Source organism: Piliocolobus tephrosceles, chromosome 7 (genome assembly GCF_002776525.5).
Source record: "Piliocolobus tephrosceles isolate RC106 chromosome 7, ASM277652v3, whole genome shotgun sequence".
NCBI lineage: Eukaryota > Metazoa > Chordata > Mammalia > Primates > Cercopithecidae > Piliocolobus > Piliocolobus tephrosceles.
In genome coordinates this window covers 31,863,907-31,884,914 of record NC_045440.1, presented here as the reverse complement: position 1 = coordinate 31,884,914, position 21,008 = coordinate 31,863,907, and the positions used below count along the sequence as shown (strand labels likewise).

At 48.7% G+C, this 21,008-nt stretch overlaps 1 protein-coding gene across 2 annotated transcripts in view; it reads left to right on the top strand.

The window, feature by feature from the left end:
• The window catches only part of DUSP26 (dual specificity phosphatase 26), a 17,891-nt gene extending 1,001 nt beyond the window's left edge, over window positions 1–16,890 (top strand). The window contains exons 2-5 of one of the 2 annotated variants that reach the window (XM_023214581.1): window positions 8,707–8,813; window positions 10,923–11,219; window positions 14,445–14,659; window positions 16,007–16,890. In XM_023214581.1, the coding sequence (XP_023070349.1) occupies window positions 8,707–8,813; window positions 10,923–11,219; window positions 14,445–14,659; window positions 16,007–16,206 (819 nt within the window). In that variant the 3' untranslated portion in view covers window positions 16,207–16,890. Of the gene's footprint in view, window positions 1–8,363; window positions 8,814–10,922; window positions 11,220–14,444; window positions 14,660–16,006 lie in introns of those variants that run through there. The other variant, XM_023214582.1, reaches the window with a different exon arrangement.
• Window positions 16,891–21,008: the final 4,118 nt, after the last annotated feature.

Sequence of the window (21,008 nt, the reverse complement as noted above, 5' to 3'; positions counted from 1 at the left end):
AGGAAGGAAGGAAGGAAGGAAGGAAGGAAGGAAGGAAGGAAGGAAGGAAGGAAGAGAGGGAGGGAGGGAGGGAAAGAAAGGAAGAGAGAGAGAGAGAAAGAAAGAAAGAGAAAAAGAAAAAGAGAGAGAGAAAGAAAGGAAGAAAGAAGGAAGGAAGGAAAGAAAGAAAAAAAGAAAGAAAGAAAGAAGGAAGGAAAAGAGAAAGAAAAAGGTAGAGAGGAGATGCTTATATTGGGGTGCAGAGAATGATACCCCAAAGCATGATGCTATGGCATGCTGAGTACTTTTGAATTAAAGGAAAGTAGAAGGCCTCAGAAGCTGCCTCAGAACAAAGGACTTCCTAACTCTCTCTTATTGCCCCCCCAACCCACCCTCCAGCACAGGGAGAGTCTCTCAGAAATTTTCTTATCTGAATAAGAATAATATCTTCCAAAAAATATGCAATTGTCTTAAGACCCCCTCTCTAAGAATCTCATCAAATAACCAGGAATGATTAACCAGAAGAGAAGAGACGAGAGAAGAAACAAGAATAAAAGTCATCACCACTCTCAGACAGACTTCTCATCTGTTCTTCTGAGGGCAGCTTTGAGAGATTACCTAAGAGATTTTACCTGCATAATAAGACAACCTTTGATCACAGTGCAGTTCTACCCCTCACCTTTCCTTAACTTACCAACCCATTCAGTTTATTAACCTAATCATTTTTAAACTATTGTCTGCTCTTTGGGCCCATTTTTTCCCCTGAAAATTATTTACTACTCTTCACAATTGCTCACATTTCCCCCACCTCCCTCTCCCCTATGAAGAGGGCATGTAAATTTCAACCAGCTGGGACTGGGTGAGGTGGCTCATGCCTGTAATCCCAGCACTTTGACTTTGGGAGGCTGAGGCAGGCAGATCACCTGAGGTCAGAAGTTTGGGACCAGCCTGGCCAACACGATGAAACCCCATCTCTACTAAAAGTGCAAAAATCAGCCAGATGTGGTGGCACCTGCCTATAGTCCCAGCTACTCAGGAGGCTAAGGCAGGAGAATCACTTGAAACTGGGAGGCAGAGGTGGCAGAGAGCCGGGATCACACCATTGCACTCCAGCCTGGGCGACAGCATAAGACTCTATCTCAAAACATAAAAAAAAATAAAAATAAAGACTTATGTAGAAGGGAGATAAAGATAGAAATTTGCATCCCAAAACAGGAATTATATATTCTTTTCAAGCATGTATGGAACATTTACTAAAATTGGCCACATAAGAAGCCACTAAAAAAGTCTCAACCAATTTCATGAAACTGACATTTTAAAATTAATTCATGGCCAGGCACAGTGGCTCATGTCTGTAATCCCAGCACTTTGGGAGGCTGAGGCAGGTGGATCACAAGGTCAGGAGATCAAGACCATCCTGGCTAACACAGTGAAACCCCGTCTCTACTAAAAACACAAAAAATTAGCCAGGCATGGTGGTGGGTGCCTGTAGTCCCAGTTACTTGGGAGGCTGAGGCAGAAGAATGGCATGAACCTAGGAGGCAGAGCTTGCAATGAGCCAAAATTGTGCCACTGCACTCCAGCCTGGGTGACAGAGTGAGACTCCATCTCAAAAAAAAAAAAAAAAAAAAAAAAGTACTGTTTGCAGAGAATTTGGGAAATGTAGACAATTTAAAGGACAAGATTAAAAATGGTCTGAGGTGGGGTGTGGTGGCTCATGCCTGTAATTCCAGCACTTTGGAACACCAAGGTGGGCAGATCCCTTGAGCTCAGAAGTTCGAGGCCAGCCTGGGCAACATGGCAAGACCCCTATCTCTAATCCCAGCTGCTTGGGGGGCTGTAATCCCAGCTGCTTGGGGGCTGAGGCAGGAAGATCACTTGAGCCTGGGAGGTTGAGGCTGCAGTGAGCCAAGATTACGCCACTGCATTCCAACCTGAGTGACAAAGTAAGACCCTGTCTCAAAAAAAAAAAAAAAAAATTATATGAAATCTAGCCAAGCATGGTGGCTCCCACCTATAATCCCAGCAATTTGGGAGGCCAAGGTGGGAAGGTCACCTAAGCCAGGAGTTCAAGACCAGCCTGGGCAACATAGAGAGACCCCATCTATACAAAAAAATAAATAAATAACTGGGTGCGGTGGCACCTCCTGATAATCCCAACTATTTGGGAGGCTGAGGCAAGAGGACCCTTTGAGCCCAGGAGGTTGAGGCTGCAGTGAGCCATGATTGCACCACTGCACTCCAGCCTGGGTGACACAGCAAGTCCCTATCCAAAAACAAACAAAATTATCTGAAATCCTATTCTGGCTAGAGTTTACCTCTTTTAATATTTGACATACTTCTTTTCAGTCTTTCTCAAGATGTGTATTTAGGCATTTTTTTTCTATCTCCTTGTTGTTGTTGCTGTTGTTGTAATACTGAGATTTACTGTATATTCGTTTTGTATCCTGTTTCACAAATAATCATTCAACTTTATTACCACTAGAGGAGTACTAGTCTCCCTTACAAAGTTATGCTAATGGAAAGAATTTCTGCTCCTTGCAACAATGTGTGGTCCTTAGAAGAAAACTAATATTTAATATTAACAGTGTTAAAACGGTTTCACCTCCAGGTAAATCAGCAGGAAGATGGAGCGGAATGCATTGGTGGAAAGGTGAAGGACAGAAGTGGAGTTGAAGCAAAACCAGATTCTCACTCCACACAAAAGACCAGCGTGCCTGTCTCCCCAATTCAGAGCCAGCAAGAGCCCCACTAATACCCGCTTGGTGCCTGAAAGAACTGACACAAAGCACACGAAAGGACGTGGAGGAAAGCAGGAGTTAAACAAGTAACAATAAAAAGTTGAAGAAGGTTTGGGACTGGGAAGATGCTGATTTAGAAAAATAACATTATGAAAATGGGAACCCTCGAAGAACATTCTGTGCCCCTCCTCCCCTCACTTTATTTAGCCCATCGCCAGATAAAGCCACAGCTGTCGGTCCTCTGCTATCTGAAGCATTAGGTGAAAGTGCTGTTTCACCCACCAGCAGATTTCAGGGTGAGCCAGCCCAGGAGGGATGGGCATGGCGGTACCTGGGGTGTGGTTGGGAGGAAGTGCTATCCTCTACTTAGGAGGAAAGATTACAGAGCAGCAGGGAGCTTCTCCAGAGATTGAAGAGGCTGCTGGTCCCAACCTTTTTTTTTTTTTCTTTTTTCTTTCTTTTTTTTTTTTTTTTTTTTTTTTTTGAGACGAGTCTTGCTCTGTCACCCAGGCTGGAATGCAGTGGCACAATCTTGGCTCACTGCAAGCTCCGCCTCTGGGTTCATGCTATTCTCCTGCTTCAGCCTCCCGAGTAGCTGGGACTACAGGCACCCGCCACCACACACGGCTAATTTTTTGTATTTTTAGTAGAGACAGGATTTCACCATGTTAGCCAGGATGGTCTCGATCTCCTGACCTCGTGATCCCCCCCGCCTCGGCCTCCCAAAGTGCTGGGATTACAGGTGTGAGCCACCACGCCCGGCGGGTCCCAACCTTTTGTGCGCACCGCACCTTGCAGATCCTGCCACAGGGAGCCACATCCCCAAAGGGACAAAGCCAGGAGAGTCACTTGAGAAGGATTCATGCCATTTCTGTTAAATGCCTGGCACACAGCAGGGCTTAATACATTTTAACAACTACCCTTCTATTTTCTTCAAGTCTACTACAGTGGTTTGAGGCACAGGCTTTGGTTTAAAATAGTTCTAGGTTGAAATCCAAGCTCAAATTCCACTCATTAGCTCTCTGACCTCAGAGTGGATTTACCACCAGCGCTCTAAACCTGTTTCCTCAACTGTAAAATTGAATTAATTAAATCTATTTATGGGATTGAATTCGCTAATGTATATAAAGCCCAACCCATAATTAAATGGTAGAAGTTAGAATTGACCTTTAATGTACGTCATATTTTGATGGTCATTCTTGTTTTTGTTTTTTTTTCTCATTCTATTTTTGAACACCTCCCTGTCTGTATATTTATTTAATCACTTCTTTCAAGACTATTTTGAAATCTATTTTTATCTTTTTTTTTTGAGTCACCCAGGCTGGAGTGCAGTGGCACAATCATGACTCATGGTAGCCTCAAACTCCTGGGCTCCAGTGATCCTCTCACCTTACCCTCCCAAGTAGCTGGGATTACAGGTGTGTGCCACCATGGCCAGCTTATTCTTTATTTTTTGTAGAGACACCATCTCACTATGTTCCCTAGGCTGGTCTCAAACTCCTGGCTTCATGAAATCCTCCCACCTCATTCTGCCAAAGTATTGGGATTACAGGCACACGAGCTGCAGTATCTGGCCCTATCTTTATCTTTCCATAGCCTTATTTTTCCATCTGTAATCTGTTCATCCCAGCATAGTGTATCCATTCGTGCTTCTAGTATGGGCAATATGAATTTAAATAAGTATATAAATAAGTGAAACAAATATAGCTCATAGGTCCTTTGATGGAAGTGTATATGAGCACAAAGAAGGAAATGGACAAGTAAGAGTAGATCCAGGCTGGCCACAGTGGCTCACGCCTGTAACCCCAGCACTTTGGGAGGCCAAGGCGGGCAGGTCACTTGAGATCAGGAGTTCGAGACCAGCTTGGCCAAGATGGCGAAACCCTGTCTCTATTAAAAATACAAAATTTAGCCAGGCGCAGCGGCACACTCTTGTATCCCAGCTACTTGGGAGGCTGATGCAGGAGAACTGCTTGAACCTGAGAGGTGGAGGTTGCAGTGTGCTGAGATTGAGCCAGTGCACTCTTGCTTGAACTGGGGAAGCAGAGGTTGCAGTGACAGAGCGAGACTTGGTCTCAAAAAAAAAAAAAAAAAGAGTGGATGCAGGCTGGGTGCAGCGGCTCACACCTATAATCCCAGCACTTTGGGAGGCTGAGGCAAGTGGATCACGAGGTCAGGAGCTCGAGACCAACCTGGTCAACATAGTGAAACCCTGTCTCTACTAAAAATACAAAAAATTAGCCGGGCGTGGTAGTGCATGCCTATAATTCCAGCTGTTTGGAAGCATGAGGCAGGAGAATTGCTTGAACCCAGGAGGTAGAGGTTGCAGTGAGCCGAGACTACCACTGCACTCCAGCCTGGGCAACAGAGCAAGACTCAGTCTCGAAAAAAAAAAGAGTGAATCCAAAAAGGCTTTACAGAGGAAATGATTCTCCAGCCTAGTCTTGAAACAATGAAGTTTCAGATAAGATAGCCCTGGGTTTGAACCTATGTCCTACCACACACTAGACGTGGATGAGTTAACTAATCTGACCAAATGTCAGTCTCTCTCAGGTATTCAACCAGAATGATGACACCAGTTTAATACATGGGTGAGATTAAATGAGCTGATTGGTAGGGCATGGTGGCTCTGGCCTATAATCCCAGCACTTTGGGAGGCTGAGGCGGGCAGACCACCTGAGGTCAGGAGCTTGAGACCAGCCTGGCCAACATGGTGAAACCCCATCTCTACAAAAAAATACAAAAATTAGCCAGGTGTGGTGGCATACACTTGTCATCCCAGCTACTCAGGAGACTGACACACAAGAATTGCTTGAACTGGGGAGGCAGAGGTTGCAGTGAGCCAAGATCACACCACTACACTCCAGCCTAGGAGACAGAGCAAGACTCTGTCTAAAAAAAAAAAGAAAAAAAGAAAAAACAATTGCCAGGCATTGTGGCATGTGCCTGTACTTAGCTACTTAGGCGGTTGAGGCAAGAGGATCATTTAAAAGAGGATTATTTAAGCCCAGGAGGTTGAGGCTGCAGTGAGCTATGATTGCACCACTGCACTCCAGCCTGAGACCCTGCCTCCAAAAAAAAAAAAAGAAATAAAAGAAAAGAAATCAAGTGGGCTATAGATCAACTCATGAAAATGATCCTCACGGATATGTCAGTCCATGGGCAATTTCTTTTTTTTTTTTTTTGAGACGGAGTCTCACTCTGTTGCCCAGGCTGGAGTGCAGTGGCGCATCTCAGCTCACTGCAAGCTCCGTCTCCCGGGTTCACGCCATTCTCCTGCCTCAGCCTCCCAAGTAGCTGGGACTACAGGTGCCTGCCACCACACCCGGCTAATTTTTTTTGTATTTTTAGTAGAGACGGAGTTTCACCATGTTAGCCAGGATGGTCTCGATTTCCTGACCTCGTGATCCGTCCGCCTCGGCCTCCCAAAGTGCTGGAATTACAGGCGTGAGCCACTGCGCCCGGCCCATGGACAATTTCTATAGTTACCCATAAACAGCTGTGCACATTGTCTGTGGTGTACTTTAAACCATATTTTCCCAGCTTTTTGGAAAAAGTTCAATGCAGGGTTGAAACAGAAGTCTTATCAAAGATTGAGATCAGCTTTACCTACAACATCCTCTCAACATACCAATCTTGAAGACTTTTCACTTAAAAGGACATTGATCTTCACCTGAGGTCGGGAGTTCGAGACCAGCCTGGCCAAAATGGAGAAACCCTGTCTCTACTAAAAAATACAAAATTAGCCAGTCATGGTGGCGCATGCCCGTAATCCCAGCTACTCGAGAGGCTGAGGCAGGAGAATCTCTAGAACCTGGGAGGCGGAGGTTGCAGTGAGCTGACATCACGCCATTGCACTCCAGCCTGGGCAAAAAGAGCGAAACTCCATCTCAAACAAACAAAAAGAATGACATTGCTCTTATAAGTGCTCTTTCACAATTCCTTTTGTGAAAATGTTTTAACTAGGTTTTCCTGGATGCACAAATTAAAATCTCAAATTTATCAGGTCAATTCCTTGGGGTTTTTCATTTGTTTGATTATTTGTTTGTTTTTGCTTTTGTTTGTTTGTTTGCTGAGATGGAGTCTTGCTCTGTTGCTCAGGCTGGAGTGTAGTGGCATGATCTCAGCTCATTACAACCTCCACCTCCCAGGTTCAAGCGATTCTCCCACCTCAGCTTCCCAAGTAGCTGGGACTACAGGCGCCTGCCACCACGCCCAGCTAATTTTTGTTTTTTAGTGGAGACGGGGTTTCACCATGTTGGCCAGGCAGGTCTTGAACTCCTGACCTCAGGTGATCTGCCAACCCTGGCCTCCCAAAGTGCTGGGATTACAGGCATGAGCCACCATGCCCTGCCTCTGTTTTAAATTACAAGGATTTCATTTCTTATTTAAACTGCTGTACCACAAAGGACAAGAAAAAGTGAAAAGAATTAAGTTTGTTTCTCTAGAGGAAAAAAAAAAGGCTAGGAGGTACGTTAAACGTGGATGGCAGCCTGTCATGGAACCCGGGGATTGTCACATTGGCCACTACTTTCTCTAATCCAGAGATTGAAACCTGATCTGCCACCACTGCTAGGAATGGAGTCAGTCCTTGTTTCAGATATAGCTGACACCATCAGCTTCAGTCTGAGCCAATCTACTTCCTGCCTTTCTTCTAAGAGACAGCCAGAGTTCAAGCCAGCCTAGTTCTCAACAGCATCATCTGCTAACATTTATCATCTCCCCCACTTCCCTCTCACACAATGAGGTAGGCACTGGGGAAGGTAGCACAGTCCCTGCCTTCAAAGTGCTTACAATCTTGGTGCTTACAATAAACATGCAGATCAAGTGAATATGTCACTAGAAGGCAGCACATGAGAAATCAATATGAAGATGGCTGGGCACAGTGGCTCATGCCTGTAATCTCAGCACTTTGGGAGGAGAAGGTGGGCGGATCACTTGAGGTCAGGAGTTCAAGACCAGCCTGGTCAACATGGTGAAATCCCATCTCCACTAAAAAACAAACAAAACATATATATAAAAAATTAGCCAGGCATGAAGCACCTGTAATCCCAGCTACTTGGGAAGCTGAGGCAGGAGAATGGCTTGAACCTGGGAGGCAGGGTTGCAGTGAGCCAAGATTGCACCACTGCACTCCAGCCTGGGCGACAGAGTGGGACTGCATCTCAAAAAACAAAGAAATTAATATGAAGATGAATGTTTTGCGAGTCTGGGGAAAGTGAAGTTCACTATGAGCTGAGCTGGTGGAAATGGCTTCCTGAATGAAGGAAATCCATGGTGCCTTCTCCATTTTGTGGGAGGCACTGGTTTAGAGAGTGGTTAAGGACATAGACTGCAATCCAGATTGCCATTGTTTGAACAAGCTCAGCTCTGCCAGTAATGAGCTGTGTGACCTGGGCAGAGTACTTAGCCTCTCTGTGCCTAGGTCTAAAATTAGGACAATTAGCCTCCTCTCTAAAATTAGGACAATAGTAATCATGCCTCCCTCATAGATTTGTGGGGAGGATAAAATGTCTTAAGCTAAATGAAGTACATGGCATATAATGAAGGCTAATGGGGGCTACGGACCGTTGTTCTTTATGACACGGTTTCTTGAGACCGAGGCATGTATAAGCCAGTGCACAGAATCGTGTCTATGTAATTAGTTAATTCTGTCTCAGAGGAGTGTGTGTGTTTAAGACACTGCCTGGGATGACTTATAATGTAATCTTTAGGCAAAACGCTTTGTAATTGGTGCAGCTCTGAAAACACACGCATGCATTCCAGGCGGTGCTGCTGGGGCTCGGCGGGGCAGTGTCTGGTCTGTAAGGAGCGCCGGCTCCTCGGGGGTTGCTGGGGAGCCCACGCTGCCGGCGACTCGGGCCACTGAATGTGAGACCGAGTCCCTGTATGTCACCAGTGCACACGCTGATTTGAACCCTGCTTCGACGTGCGTGTCATGGCTTAAAAATAGCTGCTAATCTGTCAACCTGTCTTGGGCAGGCAGAAACAGCGGCGGCGGCGGCGACAGCAGCGGGAGCGTCATGGCCGTGGCGCTGTCTGCGCCGGCGATCCGCCTTTCGGACTGAGGCCCAGCGCAGCGCTTGCAAAGAGGTAGAGGGGCTGCGGCGGGCCTTCGACTTCCCAGCTGGCTCCCCAGGCTGGAGAGAGGCGCCCAGCTAGGGGAGACGGGAGAGGGAGGGGACCGGGAAGCAGGCACCCGAGCCCAGCGAGCCAGCCGCGCTCTCCCGGGCGACCTCCCTTCGCGCGCGGGGCCGGGCTGCCTGGTTGGCGAGGACTGGGGCGACAGCCATGGACCTGTTACAAAGGCGACCGCAGGCGGAGGGAGGGCGCGGCGGGCCACCTGGAGCCGACGGATGGGATTGGAGAATGCCCAGGGCTGTATCCTGGGACAGAAAGGGGCTTCTGCACCCCCTCCCCGGGAAAAACAGCCCCACGAAGCTCCTTCTTAGACCTGGGCTCCTTCGCGCTTCCCCCATCCCATTCATTCATCATCTGGTAGACAGCAGACTCTCTAAGAGGAAAGGTTGTATTGTAATAAAGTAATGGGGTCTTCAGGCCTGGGTGCAAAGGTAGAAGAAGATGATGGTGATGGTGATAGTGATGGTGGTGATGGTGGTAGGGATGATAGTGATGGTGGTGGGGATGATGGTGATGGTGATGGCTGTAGTGCTATATTTCTCTGCTCCTTCTGGACCCAGCCATTGAAAACTCTCTCTCTCCCTAAACACCCTAAGATCCAATCTTCCCTCACCAATCCTGGTCCTAAAACCCCTCTTCTAATGCCCTGTAAATGCTTGGTTTCTCTTGGCACTGGGGCAAGGGAGAGCTGGGCCCTGGCTAGGGGTGTGAGATGGGGACAGAGCGTGGGCAGGGACAAAGATGGCCTCTCACTGCTGGTCATAGAGTTGAAGTTCCCCTGGCAGGAGGCCGGGAAGGGAGTGGGAGGGGATTCTGTAGGATCCAGGACCTCCTGCTTTCAAACAGGCAGGACCACAGGTGTGAGAGGATGGGAAGGGAGGGGTCTTGCCATTGTTGCCTTGCTGCCTGAAGGTCCCAGGGCAAGCCTCAAACACTGGTCCTTCCCAGCTCTACAGCTCAACAGGTCATCTGAGACACACCTGCTAAGCCCCTCGTTATTGACCTCGTGTGTTTTGTAGGGTCACTTGACTCCAACAGCCATACACTTGGTAATTCTAAGCCTCTGAGCCCCTGGACCTGGCAGGATCCTTCATTTTTCCCTTTCCTTCCTGCTTTCTAGCCCCCCACCATCCACCTCTGTCCCCCTCCCCTCAAGACACACACAGACAAAACACTCCAACCCTGTGTCAGTTCCCCCACCATCCACCTCTGTCACCCTCCCCGCAAGACACACAGACAAAACACTCCAACCCTGCTTCGATTCAGAAATTCTCACATTAGAGCTGAGATCTGATCAGTAATTTCCTAACGCTGATCCAAGGAGGGTAGTTTGCCTGTTGTGCACATAGATCGGTGCCTTCTTCCATAAGCTCGTGCATTCAGCAAGTATTTTTTTTCCCAAACTTACTCTTCCTCTTTATTGCTATTCTCTACTCACCCCATCCCCCGCCCACCACACCCTTCCCATAGCAGGTTCATCTCTGAGGCAGTGGCAGGTCATGAAGGAGTTAAAGTCTAACTCTCTGGCACAGAGGTGACAGGCCTGACATGTGTCGTGGCCTCAGCTGCTGTTGTCTCCCTGCTAATTGTCTCTGGATGGGTCTAAAGGTACCCCCAACCCCATCCCAGCTCCCTAGGCTCTCTGCCTATAGCCCCAGGCAGATGAGACCCAGATTCCAGCTGGCAAGATCCCCAGCAGTGGGGACAGCCACCCAAGTGCCAAGTGTGTGTGTGTGTGTGTGTGTGTGTGTGTGTGTGCACGCGCGCGCGTGTGTGCTGGCAGTGGGGGTGGGGTGACAGAGCAGAAACCCAGCAGCTGGGCAGCTCCCTCTCCCCGTAAACAAGGACATGTGACTCTCCCACCTCGTTGCGTGGCAGAGCCAAAGAGCTGAGCAAAAGGAGCTGCTGCAGCTTGAAGGAAAAGCCACCCCTGAAGGCTCCCGCCAGAGCCAGGCTTTACCTTCTCTCCCTCTAGAATCTTCTCCCGAAGGACCAGCCCAGGGAAGGGAAGCAGCTGCTCTGGACTCACTCAAGTGTGTCTCACACCCCTTCCCTTTCCAGCAGCAGCTACCTGGCGACAGAACCCATCATCACCGCAGCCATTCCTGCAGCTGCCACGGTTTCTGCCACCTCTAAGATGTGCCCTGGTAACTGGCTTTGGGCTTCCATGACTTTTATGGCCCGCTTCTCCCGGAGTAGCTCAAGGTCTCCCATTCGAACTCGAGGGACCCTGGAGGAGATGCCAACCGTTCAACATCCTTTCCTCAATGTCTTCGAGTTGGAGCGGCTCCTCTACACAGGCAAGACAGCCTGTAACCATGCCGATGAGGTCTGGCCAGGCCTCTATCTCGGAGACCAGTATGTATCGGGCAGACTGGGCCCACGGCAAAGCGTGTGTGTGTTTGTGTGTGTAAGAAAGGAGAAGGGTGGCAGACAGGCATGGAATGGTGTCATTGGTTCCTGGTTGAAGATTGAGGGGATAGGGCACGTGGGCCGAGGGTAGAGTCTGCAGGTTTGGGAGATTTTGGTCAGGATTATTGAAATGCCCAACTCTGGCCACAGTGTCTATTGCCTGTAATCCCAGCACTTTGAAAGGCTGAGGCAGGAGTATCTAGAGTACAGGAGTTCTAGACCAGCCTGAGCAACAAAGCCAGACTCCATCTCTACTCATTATTTTAAAATAAAATAAATAAAATAAAAATACCCAATTCTGGACAGAAAGACTCTGTTCCAGTAATAATATCATTCATGTATCACATATTTATTATTACGTGCCAGTGCTACATACCAGGCACAATAGATGACTTCTCTGACCTTCCATCTATTGTGCAATATCTCTGGGAAAAGGCAGTCACTGGAAGCCCGGAGCAGTAGGTAGGAAGCTGCAGTGGTTTCTCGAGACCAAGCAAAGCGGCAGTGCCTACAGAGATTCTGCAATTTGAGGACTGTGGAGAGAAAAACATCAAAGGAAGAGCCATCCCCACTTCTCTCTCTCAAAGTTATACAAGGAGTTTTTTTTGTTCGTTTTTTGTTTGTTTGTTTGTTTGTTGCTTCTTTGGTTTGTTTTGGTTTTGATTTTGGTTTCTTTTTTTTTTTTTTTTTTGAGTGTCACTCTGTTGCCCAGGCTGGAGTGCAGTGGCGCGATCTTGGCTCACTGCAACCTCTGCCTCCCGGGTTCAAGCGATTCTCCTGCCTTAGCCTCCAGAGTAGCTGGGACTACAGGCACACACCATGTTGCCCAGCTAATTATTTATTTGTATTTTAGTAGAGACAGGCCCAGGCTGGTCTTGAGCTCCTGAGCTCAGGCAATCCACCTATCTCAGCCTCTCAAAGTGCTAGGATTACAGGTGTGAGCCACCGTGCCCAGCACTGTTGTTTTTGAGACAGGGTCTCGCTCTATTACCCAGGCTGTACTACAGTGGCCCAATCTCGGCTCATAACAAACTCCGCCTCCCGGGTTCAAGCAATTATCCTGCCTCTGCCTCCCAAGTAGCTGGAATTACAGGTGCTCACAACCATGCCCAGCTGATTTTTGTATTTTTAGTAGAGACAGGATTTAGCCATGTTGGCCAGGCTGATTTTGAACTCGTGGCCTCAAGCGATCTACCCGCTTCAGCCTCCCAAAGTGCTAGGATTACAAGCATGAGCCACTGTGCCTGACCTACAAGGATATTTTTCACACACATTATCTCTCTTAATCTTCACAACTGTCCTGTGAGGTAGGTATCACTAACCCTGGGTTACAGATGAGGAGACTAAAGCTCAGAAAAGTTGTGACTGGCCCAAGGTCACACAGATTGTAAGTAGCAGAGCCAGGACTTGGAGGCTCAAGTTCAGTGCGCTTACTGCTTAAGGAGTTTGCCCTGGACAGGACATTTGCCCTGAGATATGACTGTAGTGCCCAGGGGCATCTGCCACCAAGGTGAGGGGTCTGGGCCAGATGAACACCTGAAGGCGACGTCATAAAACAGGGTAAATGTGGCCAGGCGCGGTGGCTCACATCTGTAATCCCAGCACTTTGGGATACTGAGGCGGGTGGATCACGAGGTCAGGAGTTCAAGACCAGTCTGGCCAAAATAGCGAAACCCCGTCTCTACTAAAAATACAAATATTAGCCTGGCATGGTCGTGGGCGCCTGTAATCCCAGCTGCTTGGGAGGCTGAGGCAGAGAATTGCTTGAACCCGGAAGGCAGAGGTGGCAGTGAGCCGAGATCGCGCCACTGCACTCCAGCACTCCAGCCTAGGCGACAGAGCAAGACACCATCTCAAAAACAAAAAACAAAAAAACAAAAACAAAAACAAAAAAACATGGTAAATGTGAGCCACTGAATATCTGGCAAAAACACAAGAGGGTTCTGGGTGTCAACAAGAGTAGAGACACAAGGGAGTTACGTGTGGAATGGATGTCAGAACCATACCATCTCAGGGTGAGCAGGACTGATGAAATGAGCAGAACAATCTGCCTGACATTCATTTCCCCTCTGCAGCATCCATGGCTGCACGGCCATCTCCTCTTTCTGCCTGAATACCCCAGGGACAGGAAAACCACTCTCCCGAGGTGCTCCACCCTTTCCTCAGCTAGACTCCACCATTAGAATGTACTTCCTTGTATGAAATTGAAATCAGCTGGCCAGGCGCAGTGGCTCACGCCTATAATCCCAGCACTTTGGGAGGCCTGGGTGGGTGGATCATGAGGTCAGGAGTTCAAGACCAGCCTGGCCAACATGGTGAAATCCCATCTCTACTAAAAATACAAAAATTAGCTGGGCATGGTGGTGGGCACCTGTAATCCCAGCTACTCAGTAGACTGAGGCAGGAGATTTGCTTGGATCTGGGAGGCAGAGGTTGCAGTGAGCCGAGATTGCGCCATTGCACTTCAGTCTGGGAGACGTAGCAAGACCCTGTCCCCCCTCTCCCCCTCAAAAAAATGAAATCTGCTTCCCTGGGGCTTTAATTCCTTGATCCTCATTCTAGCCTTGAGAACCCTACAGATCCAAGACAATCCCAATTCCAGAAAACACACTTTCAGTTCTATTATGGCTATTTTTACCCCATCCCCTTAGTCTTCTCTTCTCCAAGCAAAATATCCCCTATACTTTCAACCACGGCTCACAAGACAAGACTCCAAGTCATTGCCCATCTTGATTCCTCCCTTCTGGGTCACTGTAAAGTAGTGTGCTTAGGCCAATAGTAGGATCCAGGAGGCCAGGCATGGTGGCTCATGCCTGTCATCCCAGCACTTTGGAAGGCTGAGGCGGGAGGATAATTTGAGGTCAGGAGTTCAAGACCAGCCTGGCCAACATGGTAAAACCCCATCTCTACTAAAGATACAAAAAGTATCTGGATGTAGTGGCATGTGCCTGTGATCCCAGCTACCCGAGAGGCTGAGGCAGGAGAATCGTTTGAACCCAGGAGATGGAGGTGGCAGTGAACACTATAGCCTAGGAAGCAGAACGAGACTCCATCTCAAACAAACAAAAAAGAATCAACAATAGGATTCAGGAAATTAACAGGGTGTACTCAAGGGAGTCTTCCCCAACAACCTGGCTTTCCCACTCTTCCTTTAACCTCTACTCATTGCAGGGATATGGCTAACAACCGTCGGGAGCTTCGCCGCCTGGGCATTACGCACGTCCTCAATGCCTCACACAGCCGGTGGCGAGGCACGCCCGAGGCCTATGAGGGGCTGGGCATCCGCTACCTGGGTGTTGAGGCCCACGACTCGCCAGCCTTTGACATGAGCATCCACTTCCAGACGGCGGCCGACTTCATCCACCGGGCACTGAGCCAGCCAGGAGGTAGGAGGGGAATGTCGGGAGCAGGAAAGAACAGGGTACCTGGAATTTGGGAAAGTTCAAGGGTCTGAGAGTGGAGTGAGATTTTAGCGACATGACAAAATGCTCAGGATCTTGTTAAGAAAGAAAAAAATATCTCAACCATTTTTTTTAAAGCAATACAGAAAAAGACAAGAAGGAAATTATCAAAAATGTTAAGAGTGTCAAGTTATACCTGGGTGGCAAGATTATATGTGATCGACTTTTTCTTTTTTGTTTTTTTGAGATGGAGTCTTGCTCTGTCACCCAGGCTGGAGTGCAGTGATGTGATCTCGGCTCACTGCAACCTCCGCCTCCCAGGTTCAAGTGATTCTCCTGTCTCAGCCTCCCGAGTAGCTGAGATTACAGGGGCGTGCCACCACATCCAGCTAATTTTTGTATTTTTAATAGAGACGTGGTTTCACCATGTGTGCCAGGCTGGTCTCGAACTCCTGACCTCAGGTGATCCACCCGCCTCGACCTCCCAAAGTGCTGGAATTACAGGTGTGAGCCACTGCACCCAGCCAGCAGGAGGATTTCTTGAGCCCAGGAATTAGAGGTTGTAGTGAGCTATGATTGTGCCACTACACTCAGCCTGAGAGGCAGAGCAAGACCCTGTCTCTAAATACATATATATATTCAGTGGTTGAGAATAACAAGCTAGAATGGTGAGGAGATAGAGGAAGGGGCTAGTCACGACAGTGTTTTCAATTGATTCATTCACGCTACTCTATGCAAAGCTGTCTCTTACATCAGTGGTGAGTCTCCACCTTTGACCCCTTTTAGGTTTATGGACACTGAGTCACTGCATGTCACCTTTCTCTCATTCTGTCCAGGCCTCTCCCCTTTTGCCAGGGATCTGCATTCGTAACATCCACTCATCTGCACCCATTCCTGTCTTCATGTACCTGCACTTACCTGTCTTCCTCTTCCATGTCACCCTTTCTTTTTTTTTTTTTTTTTTTTTTTTTTTGCCGGGGTTTTTTTTTTTTTTCCTTGGCTGGGGTGCAATGACACCATCTTGGCTCACTGCAGACTCTGCCTCCTGGGTTCAAGCGATTCTGCTGCCTCAGCCTCCTGAGTAGCTAGGATTACAGGCATGTGCCACCACACCCAGCTGACTTTTATATTTTTATTAGAGACGGGGTTTCACCATGTTGGCCAGGCTGGTCTCGAACTCCTGACCTCAGGCGATCTGCCCTCTTCGGCCTCCCAAAGTGCTGGAATTACCTGCGTGAGTCACTGTGCCTGGCCCTATGTCACCCTTTCCCCAGCCTCTTCCAAGCTGCCACAAGCAGTCTCGAAGCTCTCTCTGTGTGTCTCTCCTCTCAGGGAAGATCCTGGTGCATTGTGCCGTGGGCGTGAGCCGATCTGCCACCCTGGTACTGGCCTACCTCATGCTGTACCACCACCTCACCCTTGTGGAGGCCATCAAGAAAGTCAAAGACCACCGAGGCATCATCCCCAACCGGGGCTTCCTGAGGCAGCTCCTGGCCCTGGACCGCAGGCTGCGGCAGGGTCTAGAAGCATGAGGGGAGGGGGAGAGAGGTCAGGCCAGGCCTGTGGGTGGGTCCCTGGCTCCCAGCTGGAGATAGGAGGCCCAGGTGGCAGGTAGCAGGAGGCCCAGATCACCCATCCTCCCCTGGGGTCAGGAGAGGCCGAGCCCCAGGCCACTGTCACTGTTTGTGGGAGGGAATGGGGAGTGAGGTTGGGCAGTGTGGTGGATGGGCACCCAGGAAGGGTTGACCAGGGAAGGAGGCAGCTAGGCTGTAGATGAAAGATGGTCCTGGGATTCAAACACCGCTGGGATCTGGCCAGGGTGCTCCCCGGGATTCACAGTCCCTTCCCCTCTTTGTGCCCAAGTGTTCCCCTCTCTCCCTCACCAAAACAAAAGGGCCATCTCTGCCCTGCACTTGTGCAGAAAGTCAGGGATGCAGCAGGCATGAATGCAATGGTGTAGAGTTGTGTGAAACCCCTAGCATAGAGACAGACAGCAAAGAGATGGTGTGAAAAGCTTGCAGAACCAGAGAGAGAACCCCACAGAGTTTCCACTCCAAGCGCAGGAGGAGGTAGCTAGCGTGTGAGGGTTGGTACTAGGCCCATGGCTGCTGCTTGGGGCCAAAAACATCCAGAGGTGCATGGCTGGCAGTCTTGAGATGGTCACTCGCTTACTGGATCCAAGTGTCTCGAGGAAAAATAAAGATCATGAAAAAGAAGAGAGTTTCTTGAAGTCATTGGCAGTTTGAAAGAGTTCTAGGCCTCTCTCCTGGGAACCCCAGCCTTGCTGGAGAAAAGGACAGTTCCTGACTCCCTCGTATCCTCCACCAGCCTTCAAACCTCCGCCAGTTCTTCTCATGCCCTTTCTCCCAAGTCCAAGTTCCTGCTCCTACAGTGATATCTTGGTCTGTTGTTTCCAGCTAGTCCACAAAGGGGCAGCAGAGGACCAGAAATTTCAGGTTTGCAACAAACTCTGTTGCTGTTCAGAGGGCACACCCTGTACCTTCGGAGTTTAGAAGAGGTGGCTGGGCCGGGCGCAGGGGCTCACACATGTAATCCTAACACTTCGGAAGGCCAAGGCAGGTGGATCACATGAGGTCAGGAGTTCAAGACCAGCCTGGCCAACATAGCGAAACCCCATCTCTACTAAAACTACAAAAATTAGTCGGGCATGGTGGCACACACCTGCAATCCCAGCTACTCAGGAGGCTGAGGAAGGAGAATGGCTTGAACCCCAGAGGTGGAGGTTGCAGTGAGTCGAGACCGCGCCACTACACTCCAGCCTGCGTGATGGGAGCGAGACTCCATCTCAAAAAAAAAAAGGTCTCTATTCACATACCTTGGTGTTAAGAAATATAACACCACCAGGCATGGTGATTCATGCCTATAATTCTAGCACTTTGGGAAACCGAGGAGGGCCAATTGTTTCAGCCCAAGAGTTTGAGGTCAGCTTGGGAAACATGGTGAGACCCTATCTCTATAAAAATTAAAAATTAGCCAGGTGGGGTAGAGCATGCGTGTAGTCCCAGCTACTTACGAGGCTGACTTGGGAGGATGGCTTGAGCCCAGGAGGTTGAGCCTACAGTAGCTGTGATGGCATCACGGCATTCCAGCCTGGGCAACAGACCAAGGCCATGTCTCAAAAAGAAAAGAAATGAAAAGAAAAAGAAAAGAGGCTGGGTGTGGTGGCTCATGCATGTAATCCCAGCACTTTTGGAGGCCGAGGTGGGTGGATCACTTGAGATCAGAAGCTCAAGACCAGCATGGCCAACATGGTGAAACCCTGTCTCTACTAAAAATATAAAAATTAGCTGGGCATGGTGGTGCACACCTGTAATCCCACCGACTTGGGAGGCTGAGGCAGGAAAATCACTTGAACCCAGGAGGTGGAGATTGCAGTGAGCGGAGATCATGCCACAGCACTCCATCCTGGGAGACAAAGCTAGACTACATCTCAAAAAGAAAGAAGAAAGAGAGAGAGAAAGGGAGAAAGGGAGAGACAGAAAGAGGAAGGAAGGAAGGAAGGAAGGAAGGAAGGAAGGAAGGAAGGAAGGGAGGGAGGGAGGGAGGGAGGGAGGGAGGGAGGGAGAAAGAGAGAGAGAGAGAGAAGGAGGGAAGGAGGGAAGAAAGGAAGAAAGGAAAGAAAGAAAGAAAAGAGAAAAGAAAATACAGGGGACAAAAAACAATCACTTAATTTAGCTGTATATCCAGTCCCAAAGTATGGAACTCAGAACCTTAAAGTTGGTAGGTGCGTTCACAGATTATCCATTTTCACTCTCCTCAGTCATTCATGGTCTTGCTCTGTCGCCTAAGCTGGGTTGGGGCGATCTTGGGTCACTGCAACCTCCGCCTCCCAGGCTCAAGCAATTCTCCTGCCTCGGCCTCCTGAGTACCTGGGATTACAGTGCCACCACGCCTGGCTAATTTTCGTATATTTAGTAGAGAAGGGGTTCCACCATGTTGGCCAGGCTGGTCTCGAACTCCTGACCTTAGGTGATCTGCCCACCTTGGCCTCCCAAAGTGCTGGGATTACAGGTGTGAGCCACTACACCTGGCCACTTATTCAGTATTTTTGACAACAGTCATCAAGCATTTGCTTGAACATCTTTGAGAAGAGGAAACTACTATATAATTTCCACACCATCCCACCAGCTCTAAATCTTAGAAAGCTCTGTCTTGCATGCACGTAATGCAATGGTGTTATGGTGCTGCTGAGAGGAGGCTGAAAGATCTGACCAACTAGGATTCCCAGGCTGACTGTAGCACGTGCCAATTAGGGGAGGTGGGCAAGTCACTTTACTTCTTCCCCCTCTGTTTACTGGCAATTGTACAGCAGACTTCCATGGGATTGTTGTGATCATTTAATTAGATAAGAGGCTGGGTGCATGATGACTCATGCCTGTAATCCCAGTGCTTTGGGAAGCTGAGGTGGGCAGATCACTAGAAGTCAGGAGTTCAAGACCAGCCTGGACAACATGGTGAAACCCTGTCTCTACCAAAAAAAAAAAAACAAAAATTAGCTGGGCATGGTGGCAAACACCTGTAATCCCAGCTACTCAAGGGGCTGAGGCAGGAGAATTGCTTGAACCCGGGAGACGGAGGTTGCAGTGAGCCAAGATGGCACCACTGCACTCTAGCCTGGGTGACAGAGTGAGACTCTGTCTCAAAAACAAACAAAAAAAAAATCAGATAAGAGACATAAAGCCCAAACACATCAGTATTTAATAAGTGTTCTTTTTCTTCTTCCCTCCCTATGACAGCCCTTCCCATGGTTTGAAGCTAGCTGTCAGGGTTCTCCTGTGTCCTCCTACTTTTAGCCTAACAACGACGATTATTTTCAATCACCTGCATCTGTCATATTTTAAGTTGCCAACAGTGGCATTCTTTTCCAACTATGGCAACTGAAATTCCATATCTCACAAAATGGATAGGTCTCAATGCTCCAGGCTAGACCTATAAGATGGGAGGACAGCAAGATCTATTTACTGACTGTGATCTCAAAATGTGGTCACTGCTAAGGGACACATTTATCTAAGGGAGAGAGTGAGGCCTTCATTAGAAATGTTGACTCTAGGCCGGGCACGGTGGCTCACGCCTGTAATCCCAGCACTTTGGGAGGCTGAGGTGGGTGGATCACTGGAGGTCAGGAGTTCGAGACCAGCCTGGCCAACATAGTGAAACCCTGTCTCTACTAAAAATACAAAAATTAGCCGAGTGTGGTGGCACATGCCTGTAATCCCAGCTACTCAGGAGGCTGAGGCAGGAGAATCATTTGAATCAGAGAGGCAGAGGTTGCAGTCAGCTGAGATTGCACCACTGCACTCCAGCCTGGATGACAGAGTGAAACTCTGTCTTGAAAAAAAAAAAAGAGAGAGAGAAAAGAAGAAAGGAAGAAGAAGGAAGGAAGGAAGGAAGGAAGGAAGGAAGGAAGGAAGGAAGGAAGGGAGGGAAGGAGGGAGGGAGGGGGAGGGGGGAGGGGGGAGGGGAGGGGAAGAGAGGGCAGGCGAGGGGAAGGGAGGGGAGGGAGGAGAATGTTGACTCTAATTAAATGCTTTGATTCGCTGTCAGACCATGGACCAAAGGACTTAAGTATAACTAAAAAGAGCCCTCAAATCATTCAGGCTCTTAGAAGGACTGACTGTAATTATGATCTCACCTCCTTTTTCTTATTGCTCTTTTTATTTTTTTAGAGATAGTCTTGCTCTGTCTCCCTGGTTACAGTGTAGTGGTACCATCATAGCTCACTGCAGCCATGAATTCCTGGGCTCAAGTGATCCTTCCACCTAAGCCTCTCAAAATGCTGGAATTACAGGTGTGAGCCACCATGCCCTGCCAGTTCTCTTCTAGAAAATATATACCTACTAATGTAACCTAACAGTGGTAACAATATCTATCCGATCTGAATGGTTTTAGGCTCTTTGCATGTTGAATAACTTCAGAATTTAATTCTAACTTCTAGTAGGGAAGTATTGCTACTAAAGTATACTTGAGGCCTGACACAGTGGCTCACGCCTGTAATCCTAGCATTTTAGGAGGCTGATGCGGACAGATCACCGGAGGTCAGGGGTTCAAGACCAGCCTGGCAACATGGCAAAACCCCGTCTCTACTACAAATACAAAAACTAGCCGTCATGGTGGCGCGAGTCTGTAATCCCAGCTACTCGGGAAGCTGAGTCACAAGAATTGCTTGGACCCAGGAGGTAGAGGTTCCAGTGAGCAGAGATCATGCCACTGTACTGTAGCCTGGGCAACAGAGCGAGACTCCACTGAAGGAAGGAAGGAAGGAAGGAAGGAAGGAAGGAAGGAAGGAAGGAAGGAAGGAAGGAAGGAAGGAAGG